The sequence below is a fragment of the Hippopotamus amphibius genome, chromosome 5 (genome assembly GCF_030028045.1).
Source record: "Hippopotamus amphibius kiboko isolate mHipAmp2 chromosome 5, mHipAmp2.hap2, whole genome shotgun sequence".
NCBI classification, from domain to species: Eukaryota; Metazoa; Chordata; class Mammalia; order Artiodactyla; family Hippopotamidae; genus Hippopotamus; species Hippopotamus amphibius.
This window is the reverse complement of record NC_080190.1, coordinates 5,646,102-5,662,517: the sequence shown is the minus strand read 5'-3', so window position 1 is coordinate 5,662,517 and position 16,416 is coordinate 5,646,102. Positions and strand designations below refer to the sequence as shown.

Genomic DNA, 16,416 nt, shown 5'->3' with positions numbered 1-16,416 from the left:
CCCATTGCAAAAAAATTTTTTTTAAAGACGTTGAAGATTTTTTAGTGTTTGGCTCATTGTTTGGAGGTGTTTGATGTAAATGGTGAGACTTTTTATGTAGACTTGTTAACAACTTCCTGAGAGGAACCCAAATTGTCATTTCTTATTTGCTTTTAAAAAACTCTGTGACCCCATTTTCTGAGGGGTGAACAGAGATCGTCACAGCCCTGTGGGATGTGGTCCAGTGAAGCAGTTGTTATTATGCAAGAAATGTACTGTCAGTGACAGTGGTTTTCCAGTGTCCTTGGTTTTTCAGACAATTGTTTTTCATGTTTAGTGTTTTAAGAATGATTAAAACCGGACACCTTTCGTTTTATGCTGTGGCTTATCGTTGTACAGAAAAGAAGCAATGACGGGCTTGATTTTTAGACGCCTCACGTCTGTGAGAGGAGTGTTGGTGGCTTTATTTCCTATTCAAAGGGGTGACTTCCATATAACATAGGAATAAAGAGAACTGATTACAGTTGATAATTCCAACAGCAAAATTGCTTTCAGATTAGGTTTAGCCAGACCCTTCCAAGTAGGAGGTAGGGGGGTGGGGACTGGGGAGAGGAAATCGCAGACATCCCATAGGAATCAGAAATTGAACTTCAGACTTGGTTTCTGGAATCCTCTCTGCACACGAGTGATGCAGCTTTGAGCTGCTGTGCACCAGGCAAGCTACAGCTTGCTCCCATGTGCTGGAGAAGCACAAACCCATTAAAATACCCATGTCCACGTCCACGTCCACGTCCCTCACTCCCTCATCTGACTCATGCTGGCTTAGAATTCCATTCCATTTGCACCTTTTCCCCTAAAAAATGTCCTATTGGGAGAAATACGCCAGCTTTAGTGGCATATGCCTGGAAGCAGATGTAATGCCGCAAAAACAGACCTGATCCTTACACGAGTGAGTAGCTGTGCTGGGCATCTTCTGCTGGTTTCAGTTTTTACAGCTGACAGTTGGCTGGTCTTATCTGCCTCCAGTATATATGGCCAGTGGCTGAGAGGAAACTGAGAAATTAACTAGAGGTTAAAGATCAAACCTCTCATCTCAGACACTTTTCCTGATGTGAAGGGAAGAATGCGCTGACGTCTTTTTTTATTTCTGCCCCTGGTCAGTTGCATTTGAAATGCTGGTTAATAAACACTGGGCAATGACGTCATTCCTGAATAGATAACAATTTCCTGTGCAGTCCGGGTAGCGGGGACTGCAACTTCTTGTTCTTTGCTTCCTAAGAAGAATGCACTCTTTAAACAGGGGCATCCTTAGGCAAGTGGATGATCCTTGTTGTACATTTAACTTAAAAAAAAAAATTTGGTAGCAGGCATTTGCCTTTTTGGCCAGCCTCGTGGTAAAGGATTCTTCAGTGAGCATTTATTTGGTTTTCGGGCTCATTAATCTTCTAAGTCCTGATGAAAATATTCCAGTCTTTGTAAAGACCCTGTAACATAAAATGACTTCCGCATACTGTCTTTTTGGTTTCAGTCAGGATTCCATCAGAGAAATGCATTTGGGGAAGTAGTTTGGGTTTTGGGAAACTTGGTGACTTTTATGATCATCAGATAGCAATGGAATAATTGTTTTTCTACTCTTTCCTCTATTTAAATTTTATGGATTTTATTAGAGCTCGGCTTGCTCTTCTTCTTTTCTCCTCGCCCCTTCCACTTTTCCCATAAGAAAATTTATTTCTGTTTGTCAAATTTAATTTTCCTTTTCTATATGATCCTGTTCAGGGTAGGGTATTACTGGGACTGCTCCAGAGAATATAATTTCTAGATGGTCACTCCTTATGTTAAGGTTCAAAGAACACATTTACTGGCAAGGTTTGGTTAATTTCTCTGTCTCAGGCTCATGAAGGCTTGGAGCACAGAACCAAGAAAAGAACTTTTCAGGTCACAGTGGAGGTGGACAGAGCTTTGAGGGGTCAGTCAGGGTATGCTTCTGCCTTTAAGCAGTGTCCAGGGTCAACCAGACAGGAGAGGTGAGCCCAGGTCACCGATGTTGATTAAGTGACTCTCCAGTGGCCAGGGAGGTACCGATTCTGCCACCTGCTCATTTCCAGAGGATCTCCAGGGGCTGGATGCTGTGCTGAGGGAGAAGGCAGCATTGCACCCAGATTAGGAAGGTATTCTTTTGATGAAACCACAATACTGGAACTTAATTTATTCAGATCTTTCAACGCGATAATGATATATTTTCTCCCAAAATACACCTTAATTCCTTTTTCTGCCACCAGCATCTGTCTGCTGATGCCTGGGTTTCCTGGGACAGCTGGGACAAAGTACCACATAGTGGGGAGTTTAATACAAGGTTTTTTTTGTTTGTTTGTTTGTTTTTGGCTGCATTGGGTCTTCATTGTTGCACGTGGACTTTTTTTTCTTTAGTTGCGGTGAGTGGGGGCTACTCTTTGTTGCAGTGCATGGGCTTCTCAGTGCGGTGGCTTCTCTTGTTGCAGAACATGGGCTCTAGTAGTTGCAGCACATGGACTCAGTAGTTGTGGCGCACGGGCTTAGTTGCTCCACGGCATGTGGGATCTTCCTGGACCAGGGCTCAAACCCGCGTCCCCTGCATTGGCAGGCAGATTCTTAACCACTGCGCCACCAGGGAAGTCCGAGAGTTTAAATAACAGAAATGTGTTCTCTCACAGTTTGGAGGCTACAGGTTCAAGATCAAGGTGCTGACGGGGTGGGTTGCTTCTCAGGGCTGAGAGGGCAAGCTGCTCCACAGTCTCCCTGAGCTTCTGGTTGCTTGTTGACGTTGCTGGCGTTCCCTGCCTCGTGGGTGCAACGCCCTGGTTTCTGCCTTCATGATCACACGGCATTCTCCCTGTGCTTGATTTATCCATTTCTCCTTTCTATAAGGACACTGTATTGGATTAGGTCCACTGTAATGACCTCAACTTGATTATCTGCCAAGATCCTATTTCTAGATAAGGTCACACCCACCGGTAGAGGGAGTTAGGACTTCAACGTCTGTTTGGGGGAGACACAATTCAACCCACAATAAACTGGAAAAAGGAGTCATTTCACACAATTCAACCCACAATAAATTGGAAAAAGGAGTCATTTCACAGAAGACTCTCATTTCACAGAAGACCACCAGGCCCTCAAGCCCAGCATCCACCCAGCAAGCATCCTTTGCACCTTGTCCCAGGTGACTGGCCACCTGGCCCCAGCCCAGTGGAAGGGCATCACAGCTGTGCTTCTCATCTTCCTGAGAATAATTGTGTTGCTTCCCAACCTCCATCCTCTGGGCTGGGTTTCTCCCTGTGGTGCCTGCAAAATGTTGTACCCAGGAGGCTCCAGAATGCCCAGTGTGCATGCAGCTGCTGTCCATCAGGATATGGTTTGGTCAGATCTGGCCTTTGGCTCTCTTGCTCAGTATTCAGGGCAGGACACAATACACCTGACACAGGTGACTGTCCTGTCCATCTTCAAGCAGGCACTTGAGAATCGGTCCGGCCTGGGACCTTAGTGATCTGGTTCCCTCCTGTCCCACCTGAGCTCCAGCCTTTTCCTCACGTGCGTCCTGGCTTTGCTGCTGGTGGCTTCTTGGATGCTCGGTGAGCGCACCACTGCACCTGTGCTCTGCCGGACCTCCCTCCTCCCTGCTGCATCTGACTGGGCATCCTTGAAGACTCTGCCTAAGCAGCCCTTCCTGGGCAGAAGCTCCTTTCCGACCCCCTTGCGCCTCCTTTGTTCCGCCTGGTCCTGTCCTCAGTTAGTCCAGCCCTGGACTTGAGTTCCTGGCCCTCTGTTGTGAACTTTCCATTGTACCCATAGACTTGGCTGCCATTTTCCTGGGCTGGATGGGGCCCTCCCTGAGTTTCAGGACTACGTCTGACCTGTACTTGCTGTTGGGTGGGTGTCTCTTGGGTGGTGGGTGTGTCTTGTTTGGAGCGGGTCAGTTGAGCCATGCCTGGGAGAAGTGAATCAGCCTGTTCATTCAGTGAGCCACCTGTCTTCCTGCTCCTAGCCTCATCGCCCCTGGCCTGTCCCCCTAGACCAGCAGCCGGGTCATCATCCTTCTGTGGTCCCCAGCTTCCCCACGTGAGGCCTTTGCAGGTGTGTCCTCTCTGCTTCGTGCTCAAATCTCTGTCCTTGTTTGTGGTTTGACGCCTGCTTGTTGCGGGGAATCTTCCTGTGTGTGTGCTCTTGGAGGGCAGAAGCTGGGTCTAATCTCCTGCTATTTCCACATTTGCTCTGTCTAGTGCGGCCTCTGGCACACAGTCTGGGGGCTCAGTTGGTGGAAGGAAGAGCAGATGCCAAAATTCTTGGGGAGGGAAACCCTTCCCTTTTATTTTAGGTTTTCCTTTTCCTTAGGAAGCCTGTTAAAAAAGAAACCACCATCTGTTATCATAAAGCGAAATAAAAGAAAAAAACTTATCTTTTTTATCCCCGTAGCTCACCTCCTTCTCCTCCCCCCTCTCCTGGAAAACCCTTCTGCTGTGTTTGAAGTGAATTTTTGCTTTTGCCTGAACTGGTTGGCGTGCATATATATTTTTCTGTATATAAATGTGGTTGTAACTCTCATTCTGTTCTTTACTTTTTTACTCAGTGCTGTGTTTTAAGACGCGGTCCTGTTGTGTGCATATACTCAGTCCATGGCCCCCCTGCTTTTGTGTACCCCCACATTTTACTAACACCTTGCTAGTTATGGGCATTCTTTCTGCCTCTACATCTGCCTCCCTACATTGTGCTGCCCTGGGCCTCCTGTGTCTGCCCGGCTGGCATGGATGGGGCCGTGCACGTCTTTGGGATGCATTGCTTCTCGCGGGGGGTGGGCTACATCCTTTGGATAAGCAGGGTCGCCTTCACACTGGTTGTGTGGTCTGCACTCCCGTCCTCAGTGCCGGGGGCTCCCTGAATCCTGCAGTGCTGCGGTTTCCCTCCCTCTGAAACTGTGCAGGAACGTTGTGTTTTACATTTTCATTTCCCTGATTATTGGTACGTTTGAGCACCTCTTTATTCACGTGTAAGTCTTTTAGGTTCCTCCTTCTATGCATTGGTTACAAACATTGCTTATTTTTGATTGGGTTTCTGTCTTTTTCTTGTCACTTGGAAGTATTTTTCCTTAGATGTTCTAGGGCACTCATCCCATGTCAGTTTCAGAAAAGAAAGGGTATAGTCATACTGAAACATGGGAAGGGTAAAATCACAGGATAGCGGACAGTCCTTCACGTTGAATACAGCCTTCTGAACAACTTACAGCATCGACCTTCCCTCTTTTTCCTTTTCACTGTCTGTGAGCACTGTCCTCGATGGACGCTGATTCTGGGCTCGGCAGATAGAAACGACCGAAGGAGGCAACGGATGGCTGTCACAGATAATTCTCCAGATGTGCAGCGAAATCTAGACATTGGGTGACTGCGGCGCCCCCCACTCAGTCTGTGTAGTTCCCTTGTCAGGAATGAAGTGGGTTCATTGGTCGTATCTAGGTCTTAGCAAATCCTTTGCAAGGCTCCCGGAACTTTCCAGCTTCTTTTCTGAATGCTCAGAAAGCATCTGTTCATAATCCCTGGAGGATCTTAACCCCATCCCTTTCTGGTTCCTCCCCACCTCTGGTTGTGAAAGGATTGCTCTGTAAGAGGTGTGTGGTCGTGGGTGCAGTACACCCTCATTCGTGCATCCCTGGTTTCCAAGATTTGACTTTTTGATACTGTATAAAAATCCAATATTTGGTTATTTTCCAGGAGTTGACCTGGCTGGCACTTTCCAAGTTTCTCCATCATTCTCTGGGGGGATCCTTTTGCTCCTGGGGGGCAGAGTTGGAATTTGAGCTTTTGATTGCCTTCCCTGGAACTAGGTGGCCTAAAGCAGCTTCCGAGTGCTTGGGATAAAGAAATATGCACCAGCATCCTGCCGCGGTGGCATTGTTGGGAGGTGGGTGACCGGCCATGGAACCCTAGGCATTGGCAGGGACGATTTCTGCCCTCAGCCAGAGCGGAGGGGACAAGGGCGTGGTGAGGTCCGGTCCAGTGTTGAATGTCTCTTCCATTTGGCATTTAACTGCTGCCAGCAGTGCTAGCATGTCTGTCTTCTGCTCTGTTTGTTTGCCCTCCCCACGTGAGGGGGTGGGAACTTGAGCCTAGGCCAGACCCCACAGGGGTGGGTGGACCCTCTTCCTGAGCCTGGTGCTTCTTGTTGGGGGTCAAGTCTTCGCCACAGAAGCACTCTGTGTGCTCGTGGCTGCTCCAGGGGAAAGCTCCCCCGTCCTTTAGAGGGAGGAAGTCAGCTCTCAATAGGATTTCTGTTTTGCCACAGCTCTTGATGATCTGAGGATGCTGGTATGTGCACTTGGTAGTGACCCTGCTCCATCCGGCAGAGGGACAGATAGGAAAATGCACACTCTGGGAGCCTGCGCAGGGCCGAGTGGTCAAAAGGACCACTCCTCCTCCTGCAGCTGTGCTTCTTCACTTCAGATTGACACCTTCAAGGCCATGTGCGGCAGATGGAGGTGAAGGAACCGGAGGTCTTTGTGTCAAGGCCCCTGGCCAGGCTTCAAGCGTGATGTTGAGATGCTCTCTATGAAACCCCGTAGCATCTCTCCAAAGCCCTAGCATTACTGAATTCTGTAACAGGCTGACTTCCCTGGTTCTGCACACAGTGAGTTCTCGACAGTGGGAGATTGCTGTTAGGACCGTGTGGTGTCTCCTTGTACTAACTGTTTCACCTTTGTGTTTGTTTAGGGTGGTACAGAGGTTACACCTTAAGAAAAAAGTCTAAGAAGGTAAGTCCTTGTTATTAAACACAGTGCATGTCCCTTTATAAGTCACCGTAGGTGAGGAAATCAACTCTGTCTCATGGTGCCTAAGAGTTGTCCTTATATATCTCTCTGAATTGAAAAAATATATATATGGGTTGAAATGTGGGCTACCCTGAATTGTTTTCTTGAAAAAAATTGTTTTTAATTTAAAATTTCTTTAAATTTTATTTCTTTAATTGAAGTAGAGTTGATTTACAATGTTGTGTTCGTTTCAGGTGTACAGCACAGTGCTTCAGTTATACATATATGTACGTCTATTCTTTAAAGACTCTTTTCCATTATAGGTTATTACAAAATATTGAGTAGAGTTCCCTGTGCTATACAGCAGGTCCTTGTTGGTTATCTATTTTATATATAGTAGTGTGTTTATGTTAATCCCAAACGCCTAATTTATCCGTCCCCATCCTGAACTGTCTTCTTCTCAACAACATATGTACGTGGAAATTGTGATTTCATTTCTATGAGAGAATGGCTGGGCTGTATGGTGGTGTTGACCTGTTGTCATGAGAGGTGAAATCTTCTTTTCCTGGTAGAATTCTGCCTCCTGTTTACACACAGGGTGTGTAAGAGAATGATCTGGGTACATGGACTCAAGAGAAAAAGCACTGCGCACGATTTTCAATCGTACTTTGTCCTTGATGATAAATTAGCAGATTTGCAGAGCTCACGCTTGCTTCTCCCTGTCTTACTTATAGCTATTTTTATGCCGCTTATGTCGGCTGGCAAAAGAAAGAGGTTCTGCCTTGGAGGGCAGTTTGCATGCGTGGTTGTTTGAATTTCTGAAGCTAAGACATGCAATTGCATTGCGGTGGACACTCCCGTACATGGTTCTGCTGTGGCTTTTCTATTCTTAGGTGCACAAAATCTAATGATGGCTCTTCTGTTTCATTCTATGATTCTCAAGGACTCTCCCTTCTAAACTGTGGTTAGGCTGTCCACGTTACCTTACAAAGTCTAATTATACTTGATGGGTGGTTCATTTTACTTTTGTTTCTTAAGTTGGCCTCTCATTATCTCCTTACTGGGCTGGGCTCCTTTTGCGGTCCTGAGCCTGTAGCTAAGCCTGCTAAAGTCCAGCTGTTAAAGCACAGGGCCTTCTTGCTCTGCCTGCCCCAGACCCCCTGCAGCCAGGCCATGCCGGACAGGTGATGGTTGTCCATCATCAGGTCGCAGTCACTTTGTAGGCGTCCAGGCTGAGCTCCATGGCAGCCTTTCTGTGGCATAGTCTATCCTCACGTGAGAGGTGCTCTTAGGGGTACCTGGTGAGGCAGACCTGCACATTGGAGCCAGGACCTCCCCCGCCACCCTGCTGAGCTCAGACTGGGCTGTGAGCCTCTAGACATCCAGTGACCTGCAGCCTTGAGGTTTGGACAAGGTAGATTCCAACCAGGTGGCGGGTGGAATAGATTTCTCCAGGGAAAGTTCTATTCTCGCACTGATTGTCTCTTCCGTAATTTGGGATTAGCAGATACACAATGTTATATATAGGATGCATAAACTACAAGGTCCTACTGTATAGCAAAAGGAAATGTATTCAGTATCCTGGGGTAAACCATAATGCAAAAGAGTATGAAAAAGAATATATGTATGTGTAACTGAGTCACTTTGCTGTAACAGCTGAAATGAATACAACATTGTAAATCAACTATACTTTAATAAAATTAAAAAGAAAAAAAAAAGACTGTATTCCCGCAGATGAAAACCTGGGTTGTCTCTGAGAAAGCCACAGTTGAGGACTTTATCAATAAAGAGATCAGGGTCATGGACCACCAGCTCCCTCCCACCTCCTGTGACGAAGCTGCAGCTTCACGTCCTGGGTGCGCCCCAGGGAAGCTGTTCACTTTTCTTTGGTACTTATTGGGTATTAGGTGTCTGGTACCACCTTCGCAAATGGGGGATCTCTCCCAACTCCCCCAGTGTGTCTGGGAGCCCTCATCCTTCCTACTCTGTGCTGGAGGGCCCTGACGTTACGGCTCCTATTGCTGGGCAGGGGCGTATTTATTTTTCCACCTAAAATCTTCATTAGCAGAGGAGGAAATTGAAGCCTTAAAGAGGCTGCGATTTTGCGTTGGTCCTACCCCCAACCCCCCACCGCCCCACCTCGGGCAGTAGCAGAGAATGGGCTTGGCTCCTAGGAACCTGACTCTGTGTTCCGGAAGCATCCTTTTATCCATATGCACCAAGGAGCAATAGGTCTGTGCTGGCCCTCACTGCCCCAGCTGGAGAAGTTGCTCGTTTCAAGCCTCCAGGGGTGTCCAGCCTCAGTTCTTTCACTGTCCCTTCTTGATTCTCGAGAGCAGATTTACCAAGACTGAGGGACATCTCTGCCCGTGAGTATGGGCAGGGGTGAGGGTGAGACTGGCTTATTTGTATGTGTGTCCCCCCTGCCGCCAAGTACTCACCTGTTGACATCACTGTGCACCTGGTGACCATCCCGGGCATCGTGCCCCCCTGGTACCCTTTGTTGCTCAGCCTTTGTCTTTCTGCCCGACTGCTTCTCTCTTGGTGATAATCCTTCTTTACATGAAATGCGGCCACTTTCCTGGCAGGCAGGAGGGGCGTGAACCAGTGGTGCCCATGTCCCTCCCAAGCAGGATTGGTAGTGTGGTTTCTGGATCTCCTGTGGAAATCCTTTGGGGCCAAATGACAGGGAAACCCAGCTGGAAGCTCCTGTTCCCACAGCAGGTGCCCGAAGCCACCGGGGCCATTGAGTGACTTCCGGCTGCATGCAACCTGTCTGCGTGGTGATGCCCGAGACCCCCGTGCCTGGTGCCCCAATGCTTGCCCTCCAGGTGCTCGCCTCTGCTTCCCTCCAGGAAGGGAGGTAGTGTCCTTGCTCAGGAAGCAGGACCAAAGCTCTCGGTAAAGTTCCTGGCACTTCACGGATGGTGCCTGACACTGACTGTCCTCTTGAGGATCTGTCTCCCTCGCAACTGTCCACTGGGCCCCTGTGTGCCGTGCACTTGAGAGTGCTGAGCACTGTCTTCATGTAGACTGGTGTGCACCCCCTCGGAGTCCAGCAGGTTGGACGAAGTGCATCCAATTTCTGTATTTTATCGGATGGCCCCTCTGTTTGGAGGTTGATGAGAAAGTCTCTGTGGGTCAGCTAAGCAGTCAGTGCATATGTGATGATCAACGGTGTAAACTAACTTTTGATGACAATTTTAGAATTTTGAAAGGAAGAACTGTCAGAAACCATCGTCAGAAACTGTTTTTAGGCATCATTTGGCTGTGGATCTGCCTGGGTCGAGGTCAGCAGTAAAAACGAGGTGTGACCCATGGAGAAGACACAGGAAAGTCCTGTGGGATTTTCTCTTTGCAGACAGATTGCGTCTGTTTTCTTCTTAGACATCTGCAGCCTCTTTGAAACACAAGCAGATTGAGTTGCCATCTTTTATACTTCTTTGTTTTCTGTAATATGTTGTATGTGAGACTTAGCGTAAGGCTTGCAGATTTAATAATGATCTAACCATCCCCACCGCCACTTTTGGGGGGTACTTGTTTGATTTGCAGTCACTATTCATATTAATAATAAAATCTACTGTCTTTTTTCCTCCCAAAGGGTATATTTCCTGCTTCATATATTCATCTTAAAGAAGCCATAGTTGAAGGAAAAGGGTGAGTCTGGCCTTGATGTTTCAATGAAGTCATGCAGTGATTGTATTTGGCCTTGAGGCTCTTTGTAGGGCGATGTTGGGGGTTGGACAGTGGGTGCCATTGACCCTGATGTGATAGGAGTTTGGGGAGAGAAGGGGGACTTCTGATCTAGAGCTGTCCACAACATGGCTTTGAGCCTTTAAAGAGTCTTAAGTCAGCACCGGAACAGCAGTCAATCTCCTTGAACCTGATGTGGATTTGGAAAGCTTCCTAGTTCTTCCTCTGTGAGCCACCCCGTTTGGCAAAGGCTGCACGGCCCCCCAGCTCTGAATCCGTTATTCCGGAAGACTGCAGGCTGTGATAAAATGGACTGGAGGGTGAAGCAACAGTTGTTAAATTGGGGCACACGTGAATTTACATTTTGCCTAATTTTGATGTATGTTTCCTAGAGGTCATAAAACTGATGTATAAGATCATTAAAAGGACATTTGTAGCACAGGAACCCATTAGGCAGGAATGGCAAATGAATAGCCAGGTGTGAACTTGGAGGAAGGAACATTAAAATGTTTTCCTTTTTTGTCTCTGCTACATCTTCACACTCAGTTAAATATGTAAATGATAAAATTACTAATCATATGATTACTGCATAATGACATCTCTGTGGCTGATTGCAAAATTGCCTTTCCAAGCAGAGTACTTTTAACATACGGAAAGGACTAAGTCGGGCTCTGCAGTTCCGTGATGCATAATTAAAATGAAGAAAATAGTTTAGAGGCACAAATGTGATGACCTGTAACAGGGTCCTTTTTTCTACAGATACGATGTTTTGTGTGTAAAGTTTCAAAGGGAAGTAAAAAGAGGAAAGTTTTGAAACTTTCACCCTACTGTGGAAATAGTTGAATAAAGTGTGCTTTTCATGTTTTTTATATCAGTCTCTATCAAGATCAGTATGGACATCAGACTGCATGGGAATAATTGTTTTAAAAGCACTTTGATGTATACAAATGAGTATATGTAAAATGTAATTATGAAGCATGATAGCAAAGTGCACAAGGGACTAGGTGCATTCTCGGTAAGTAGAGTGACACCCCGACAGCCAGAGGGACAGGCAGACAGACACCCTTGTTCCCGTCTCTGGGCGAGTGTCACACACCCCAGGGTGAGCAAATGAATGGGGCGCTTGTGGAATAAAATCTAGAGACAACTTCTCTGCCGAGGCTCCGGGGCTCCTGGGGTTGCTTGTACATATACCTGCCCTGACTGATACCTGCCCTGACTGCCCCCCGGCTGCTCCCATTCAAACCTAGTCACCTCTCGCCTCCCTCCTGGCAAAGAACTTCCCGCCTTCAGACTTGACTGAGGGGGTCTCGCTCCCCTCCTTTCCTCCAGATGCTGTGGGCATCACTTCCCTTTCTTCACCTGGTCCTTCCTCTTTCCCCGTGCCGGCCACTCTCCATCCCGCCCCTGCCGGTCTCCTTGCTGCCCAAGTTCATTGTCCTGTCTCTCTTGCAGGCTCTCTCTCCTCTCTGTACACCTGCCATCCTTCACTCTCAGACACCCTTCACTCTCAGACACCCCAGATCATTACGTGCCGGCTGCCACCGGTTCTGTACCTTTATCCTCATGACCAAGGCAATTCCTGCACTGACATGGTTACCACGCCTCCTGATCCCCAGACGCCAGTGTCTTCTCAGTCCTCCTCTCCGGAGCCTGCCTGTCGCATCCGACCCTGGCGGGCTTCCATCCGCTGCACTCAGCGCCTCTGGGTTTTGATGCCTCCCTGCCCTCTTCACCCCTGCCCGCCCCTCTCAGGGCGCCCTCCTTTCCTTCTCCTCCTTCTTTGCTGCCCCTCCCCTTTGAGACGGCTTTGTTCTCGTGTCCTAGCTGCTCCCTCTCTGTGGGGAACACTTGGATGGGGACCTCCAGCCCTGGCTTGTCCCGTGACACCTGCTTCAGTTACACGGAGCCGAGGAACTCATCCGAATCCCCAGGTGGGCCGGATGGTACGGCCCACGCATTCCTCCACGTGCCCTGCGTGGCTCTTTGCCTCTTGTCATCAGCAGCGCTACGCGGCAGGCACTGTTGGGTTTGTTTCGTGCTGGCCCCCAGCAAGTAACAGGGTGGTTACAGAGGTAACACAGCACCACCACATCAGATACCTTAGAGCCAGTCGGCACTTAGTTCAAGGGACAGAGCAGGCCAATTAAGGAAGGAAGGACCGAGACCAGGACCCAGCGTGTGAAGGGAGGCCCTCTCCGCGTGGGGAAAGCAGGTCTCATTGAGCTCCAGGTGTCTCCTAGCCAGTGGGAAGAGCCCAGTGGACCCAGCACGAAACTCAGGCTCTGTGACATGAACACAGCCCAGTTGCTGACACAGGTCCTCTCACTGTGAGTGGAGAGAAGCTCTCCCTGGAGGCTTTGTAAGGATGACATCACAGAGTGTAATGAACCACATTTTCATCAACATCGTTACTGGAAACAAGGTGACAGAGTTGGCTGGGCTGTTGTAACAGTCACATCCTGTAATGGACACTGGTGATGTCCCATCAAAGGGTAACTCCTGAAAGCACTTTTGTGGGGGGTGGTCTTGCGTGCAGCCCTCCCTGGACATCTGGTCCCTGCTACTCCTGCTGGTGCATGTGGCCAGATGTCTCCGGAGGGGCTGGCCTTCTCTCAGGAACTCTGGTGTTTCTTCCTTGGGGAGCCCCCCGCCATCAGTGAGTCGTTGCGGCCCTGAACCCCGATTGTGAGCTGCAGTTGCAGTTGTCAGCTGCCCACAGGTCTGGGCTTTGGGCAGTTGAAGATGTGTAAGTGGGACCTATTTCACTGGCCCCTGGGCAGTCCATGTTGCTGGGAGTCTTGTCTGTTCATGACCTCTCGGCCCAGGTGGTCCAAGTTCACAAGCCACCAGATGCAGCCTCTGCCTCAAATATCAATATTATGAGTCCTGCTTGGCTCAGTGCCCGACCTGGAGCACATGACCAGAAAACAACGGTTGATTTCATAAAAACTGGTGCACAAATAATGATACATCATGAGTCAAGAATAAGTCAAGGGGGACTTCCCTGGTGGCTCAGTGGTTGGGAATCCACCTGCCAATGCAGGGGACACGGGTTCGATCCCTGGTCCAGGAAGATCCCACATGCCTTGGAGCAACTAAGCCGGTGAGCCACGACTACTGAGCCCTCACGCCTAGAGCCCGTGCTCCACAACGAGACGCCACCGCCATGAGAAGCCCGTGCACCGCAATGAGGAGTAGCCCCCACTCGTCGCAACTGGAGAAAGCCCACATGCAGCAACTAAGACCCGACACAGCCAATAAATAAATAAATAATTAATTAATTTAAAAAAAAAGTATTGAAAATGTTAAAAAAAAAGTCAAGGGTTAACTGTTTGGGGTGGAGAGAAGGGAAAGAGGTCACTCAGAATCTGCGGATCTGGGCACCTGTGGATACTTGAACGCTGTACCCTCGCTCACTCGCAAGGATAACTGCTTCGTGTCTTCTCACATAATGGGCTTTAGGCATGGTGGAAACGTGAAAAGTCATCTTATCCCAAACCTGCATTTTAATGCCACACGGATTGGTGTGGCATGTATAAAATAGATCGGTACACATATTATGAATGTACTTTCCACTTCTCAGACCTGGACGTCCTGATGGGACATTATTTGCATCCTTCATCTTACCTTGACACACAGGGTAGACGGCTTACACGGAGGATAGTGTATGAACAGCTCAGGCTCTGTACAGAAATTACTTCTCGTCCTTAGAGACGTATGTATTCCTGTGTGGGCACAAGTCTTATTTGTGTATTTTCTCTCCATTTGCTTAAATATTGCACGCAACAGCCCGGGTGTGGAATTTACAAGGTGCCCCTGGTTTAACGAAGCCATGACCGTCTCTGTCCTTTGCTCCATCCCTCCCAGGCAACATGAAACAGTCATCCCAGGCGACCTCCCGCTCATACAGGAAGTCACCACGACACTGCGAGAGTGGTCCACCATCTGGAGGCAGCTCTATGTGGTGAGAAAATGGGATTTTGAGCCGGCGCTTAACAATAAAGAATGGTCTTTTAGGACCCTGCTGAACCAAAGAGAGAGTTTTGCTTTTTCTGGGAACCTCAAAAGCAGAACTCTTGGGAAGTCGGTCCTACTCAGCAGCCTCGCCTAGTATTCTGGCCACCCTGGGGGACCATGTGCCCTTCCACCTGCTTTGTGTTGGGGTGCAGGCCATGCTCACTGCAGTGAAGGGGCTGTCAGGGAAGGGGCCATGGGTTTCACCTTTCCTGGTGTTGCAAAGGGAAATGGGTTGCTTTCGGGCTTTGGAAGACAAGCTGAGGCCACCTGCACTGGGGTTCCCTCAACGTTTATATGTCGATCATGAAAATGAAAACTCTATGCTTTTCAACTCTCCTAGGTGCTTCTTTCTGGATGCAGGAGAGGGTGATGACTATCTTTGCCATTGTTTGCCTGTAGATAATGCCTCTTATCATCTGAGAAAAATGACATAGTCTTCTAGATCTGAGCGTGTCTGTTTCAGAGGGAGGGAAGTCGTTTACATTCTGGCTTCGTGTGCGATGTCCCGTTCCTCCCGCTCACGGAAGAAGCCTTATTAATGCGGCGAGGTTGGGGCCCTGACATCTTTCATTTCATATTCCCCCGGGGCATTTCTTTGCACATAAATTCATATTTGCAGAAGATTACCTTTTGTTAAGCCTGTATTTCTCTTCAGAGTGTTGATTTCTCACCTGCTAATGTTGTCTGTGCAAAGCTAGGGCTCCGAAGGGAAGGCTGTGCGTCAGTTTCTCGGGAACGTAGAAAACTTCCCAACGTCCCACAGCTGCTCTCCGGGCAGCCTTGTTGCTTTTGATTATACAGTGGTTTCCTATAAATGCACAGTAATAAGCAGTTGCAGTAATTGTTCATCAAATGTTCTCAAAAACCTAAAAGCGTAAAGTTAGCCATGAATGCTTTGTGTAAATCTGAGCAGTTTTGGAGCCAGTGTTTCATGTTAGCCATTTTTAAACAAAAATACGGCAGCAAAACAAACAGGAGTTGGTGCTGACTGACGTGTTTGTGGACACGGTTTTAGCCCTACAACCCCAGAACAGGTGTTCCTAACAATACCTTGGTTTCCTTTTTAAAAAGCCTGTATTTGCCTCTTAGGGATTTACATCATTAGATGTGTGCAAAACCAAAGAAATATGCTTATTTTATATATATATATTTTTTGCTTATAATATTTTCATGTGTTTTTTTTTTTTCCCCTCTGCTCTGTGGCTATAGACAAGTTAGGAAAATAGTAAGGATTTTAGATATTTGTAATGCTTTATAAAAGTGGACACACAGAATGAATAAGAGGGAAACAAACATAATTTTAGAATAAACCATTGATTTGATTATTTAGTTTTCATTTGAGAAGTTAAGATTATGGGAATACCCTGAAGGTCCAGTGGTTAGGACTCGGTACTTTCACTGCCGTGGGCCCACGTTCGATCCCTCGTCGGGAAACTAAGATACCACAAGCCACCAGGCATGGCCAAAAAATAAATAAATAAAAAGAAAGAAATTAAGATTATGACAATACTAAGAAGAAGTCATGGAATGGAAAATAATATGTTTGGGTGTGATAGGATGGGTGAGTGGTGGGGATCTTTGAAATTCCTAGAAAGGCTGGAAATACTAGAAATAGTGGGGTGAGAAGCTCAGCTATGTAGAGGGCAAGCTACTCTAAAAAGTAGCAATGACCACGTTAATTTTTTACAGTCACTGTTTCATTTAGAATTTTAGGAAGTTAGGTTTCACCTAGATTTCTTCCCATGGAGAGAACTACTGGGTTCTTTTCCCTTTGGGTTATGCCTTATTTCCTTGATGAACTGTACTCTTGCTGTTGCAAAACTGCTTTTCTTTGTACCATCAAACCCCTTGGAAGATGTAGAAAGTGATAAGAGGTATGAATTTTGCATCTTATTTTTGTTTCTCTTTTGGCCTAAATGCACCGACAGCTTGTAGATTCAGATTTCGCCTCTTGC

At 47.6% G+C, this 16,416-nt stretch overlaps 1 protein-coding gene across 4 annotated transcripts in view; it reads left to right on the top strand.

Annotated features, from left to right (window-relative positions):
- DOCK1 (dedicator of cytokinesis 1) overlaps positions 1-16,416 on the top strand; it is a 520,609-nt gene that overhangs the window by 52,565 nt on the left and 451,628 nt on the right. For all 4 annotated transcript variants that reach the window (XM_057736106.1, XM_057736108.1, XM_057736105.1 and 1 more), the window contains exons 3-5: positions 6,711-6,751; positions 10,350-10,405; positions 14,312-14,408. In XM_057736106.1, coding sequence (XP_057592089.1) covers positions 6,711-6,751; positions 10,350-10,405; positions 14,312-14,408 — 194 coding nt within the window. The remainder of the gene's footprint in view (positions 1-6,710; positions 6,752-10,349; positions 10,406-14,311; positions 14,409-16,416) is intronic.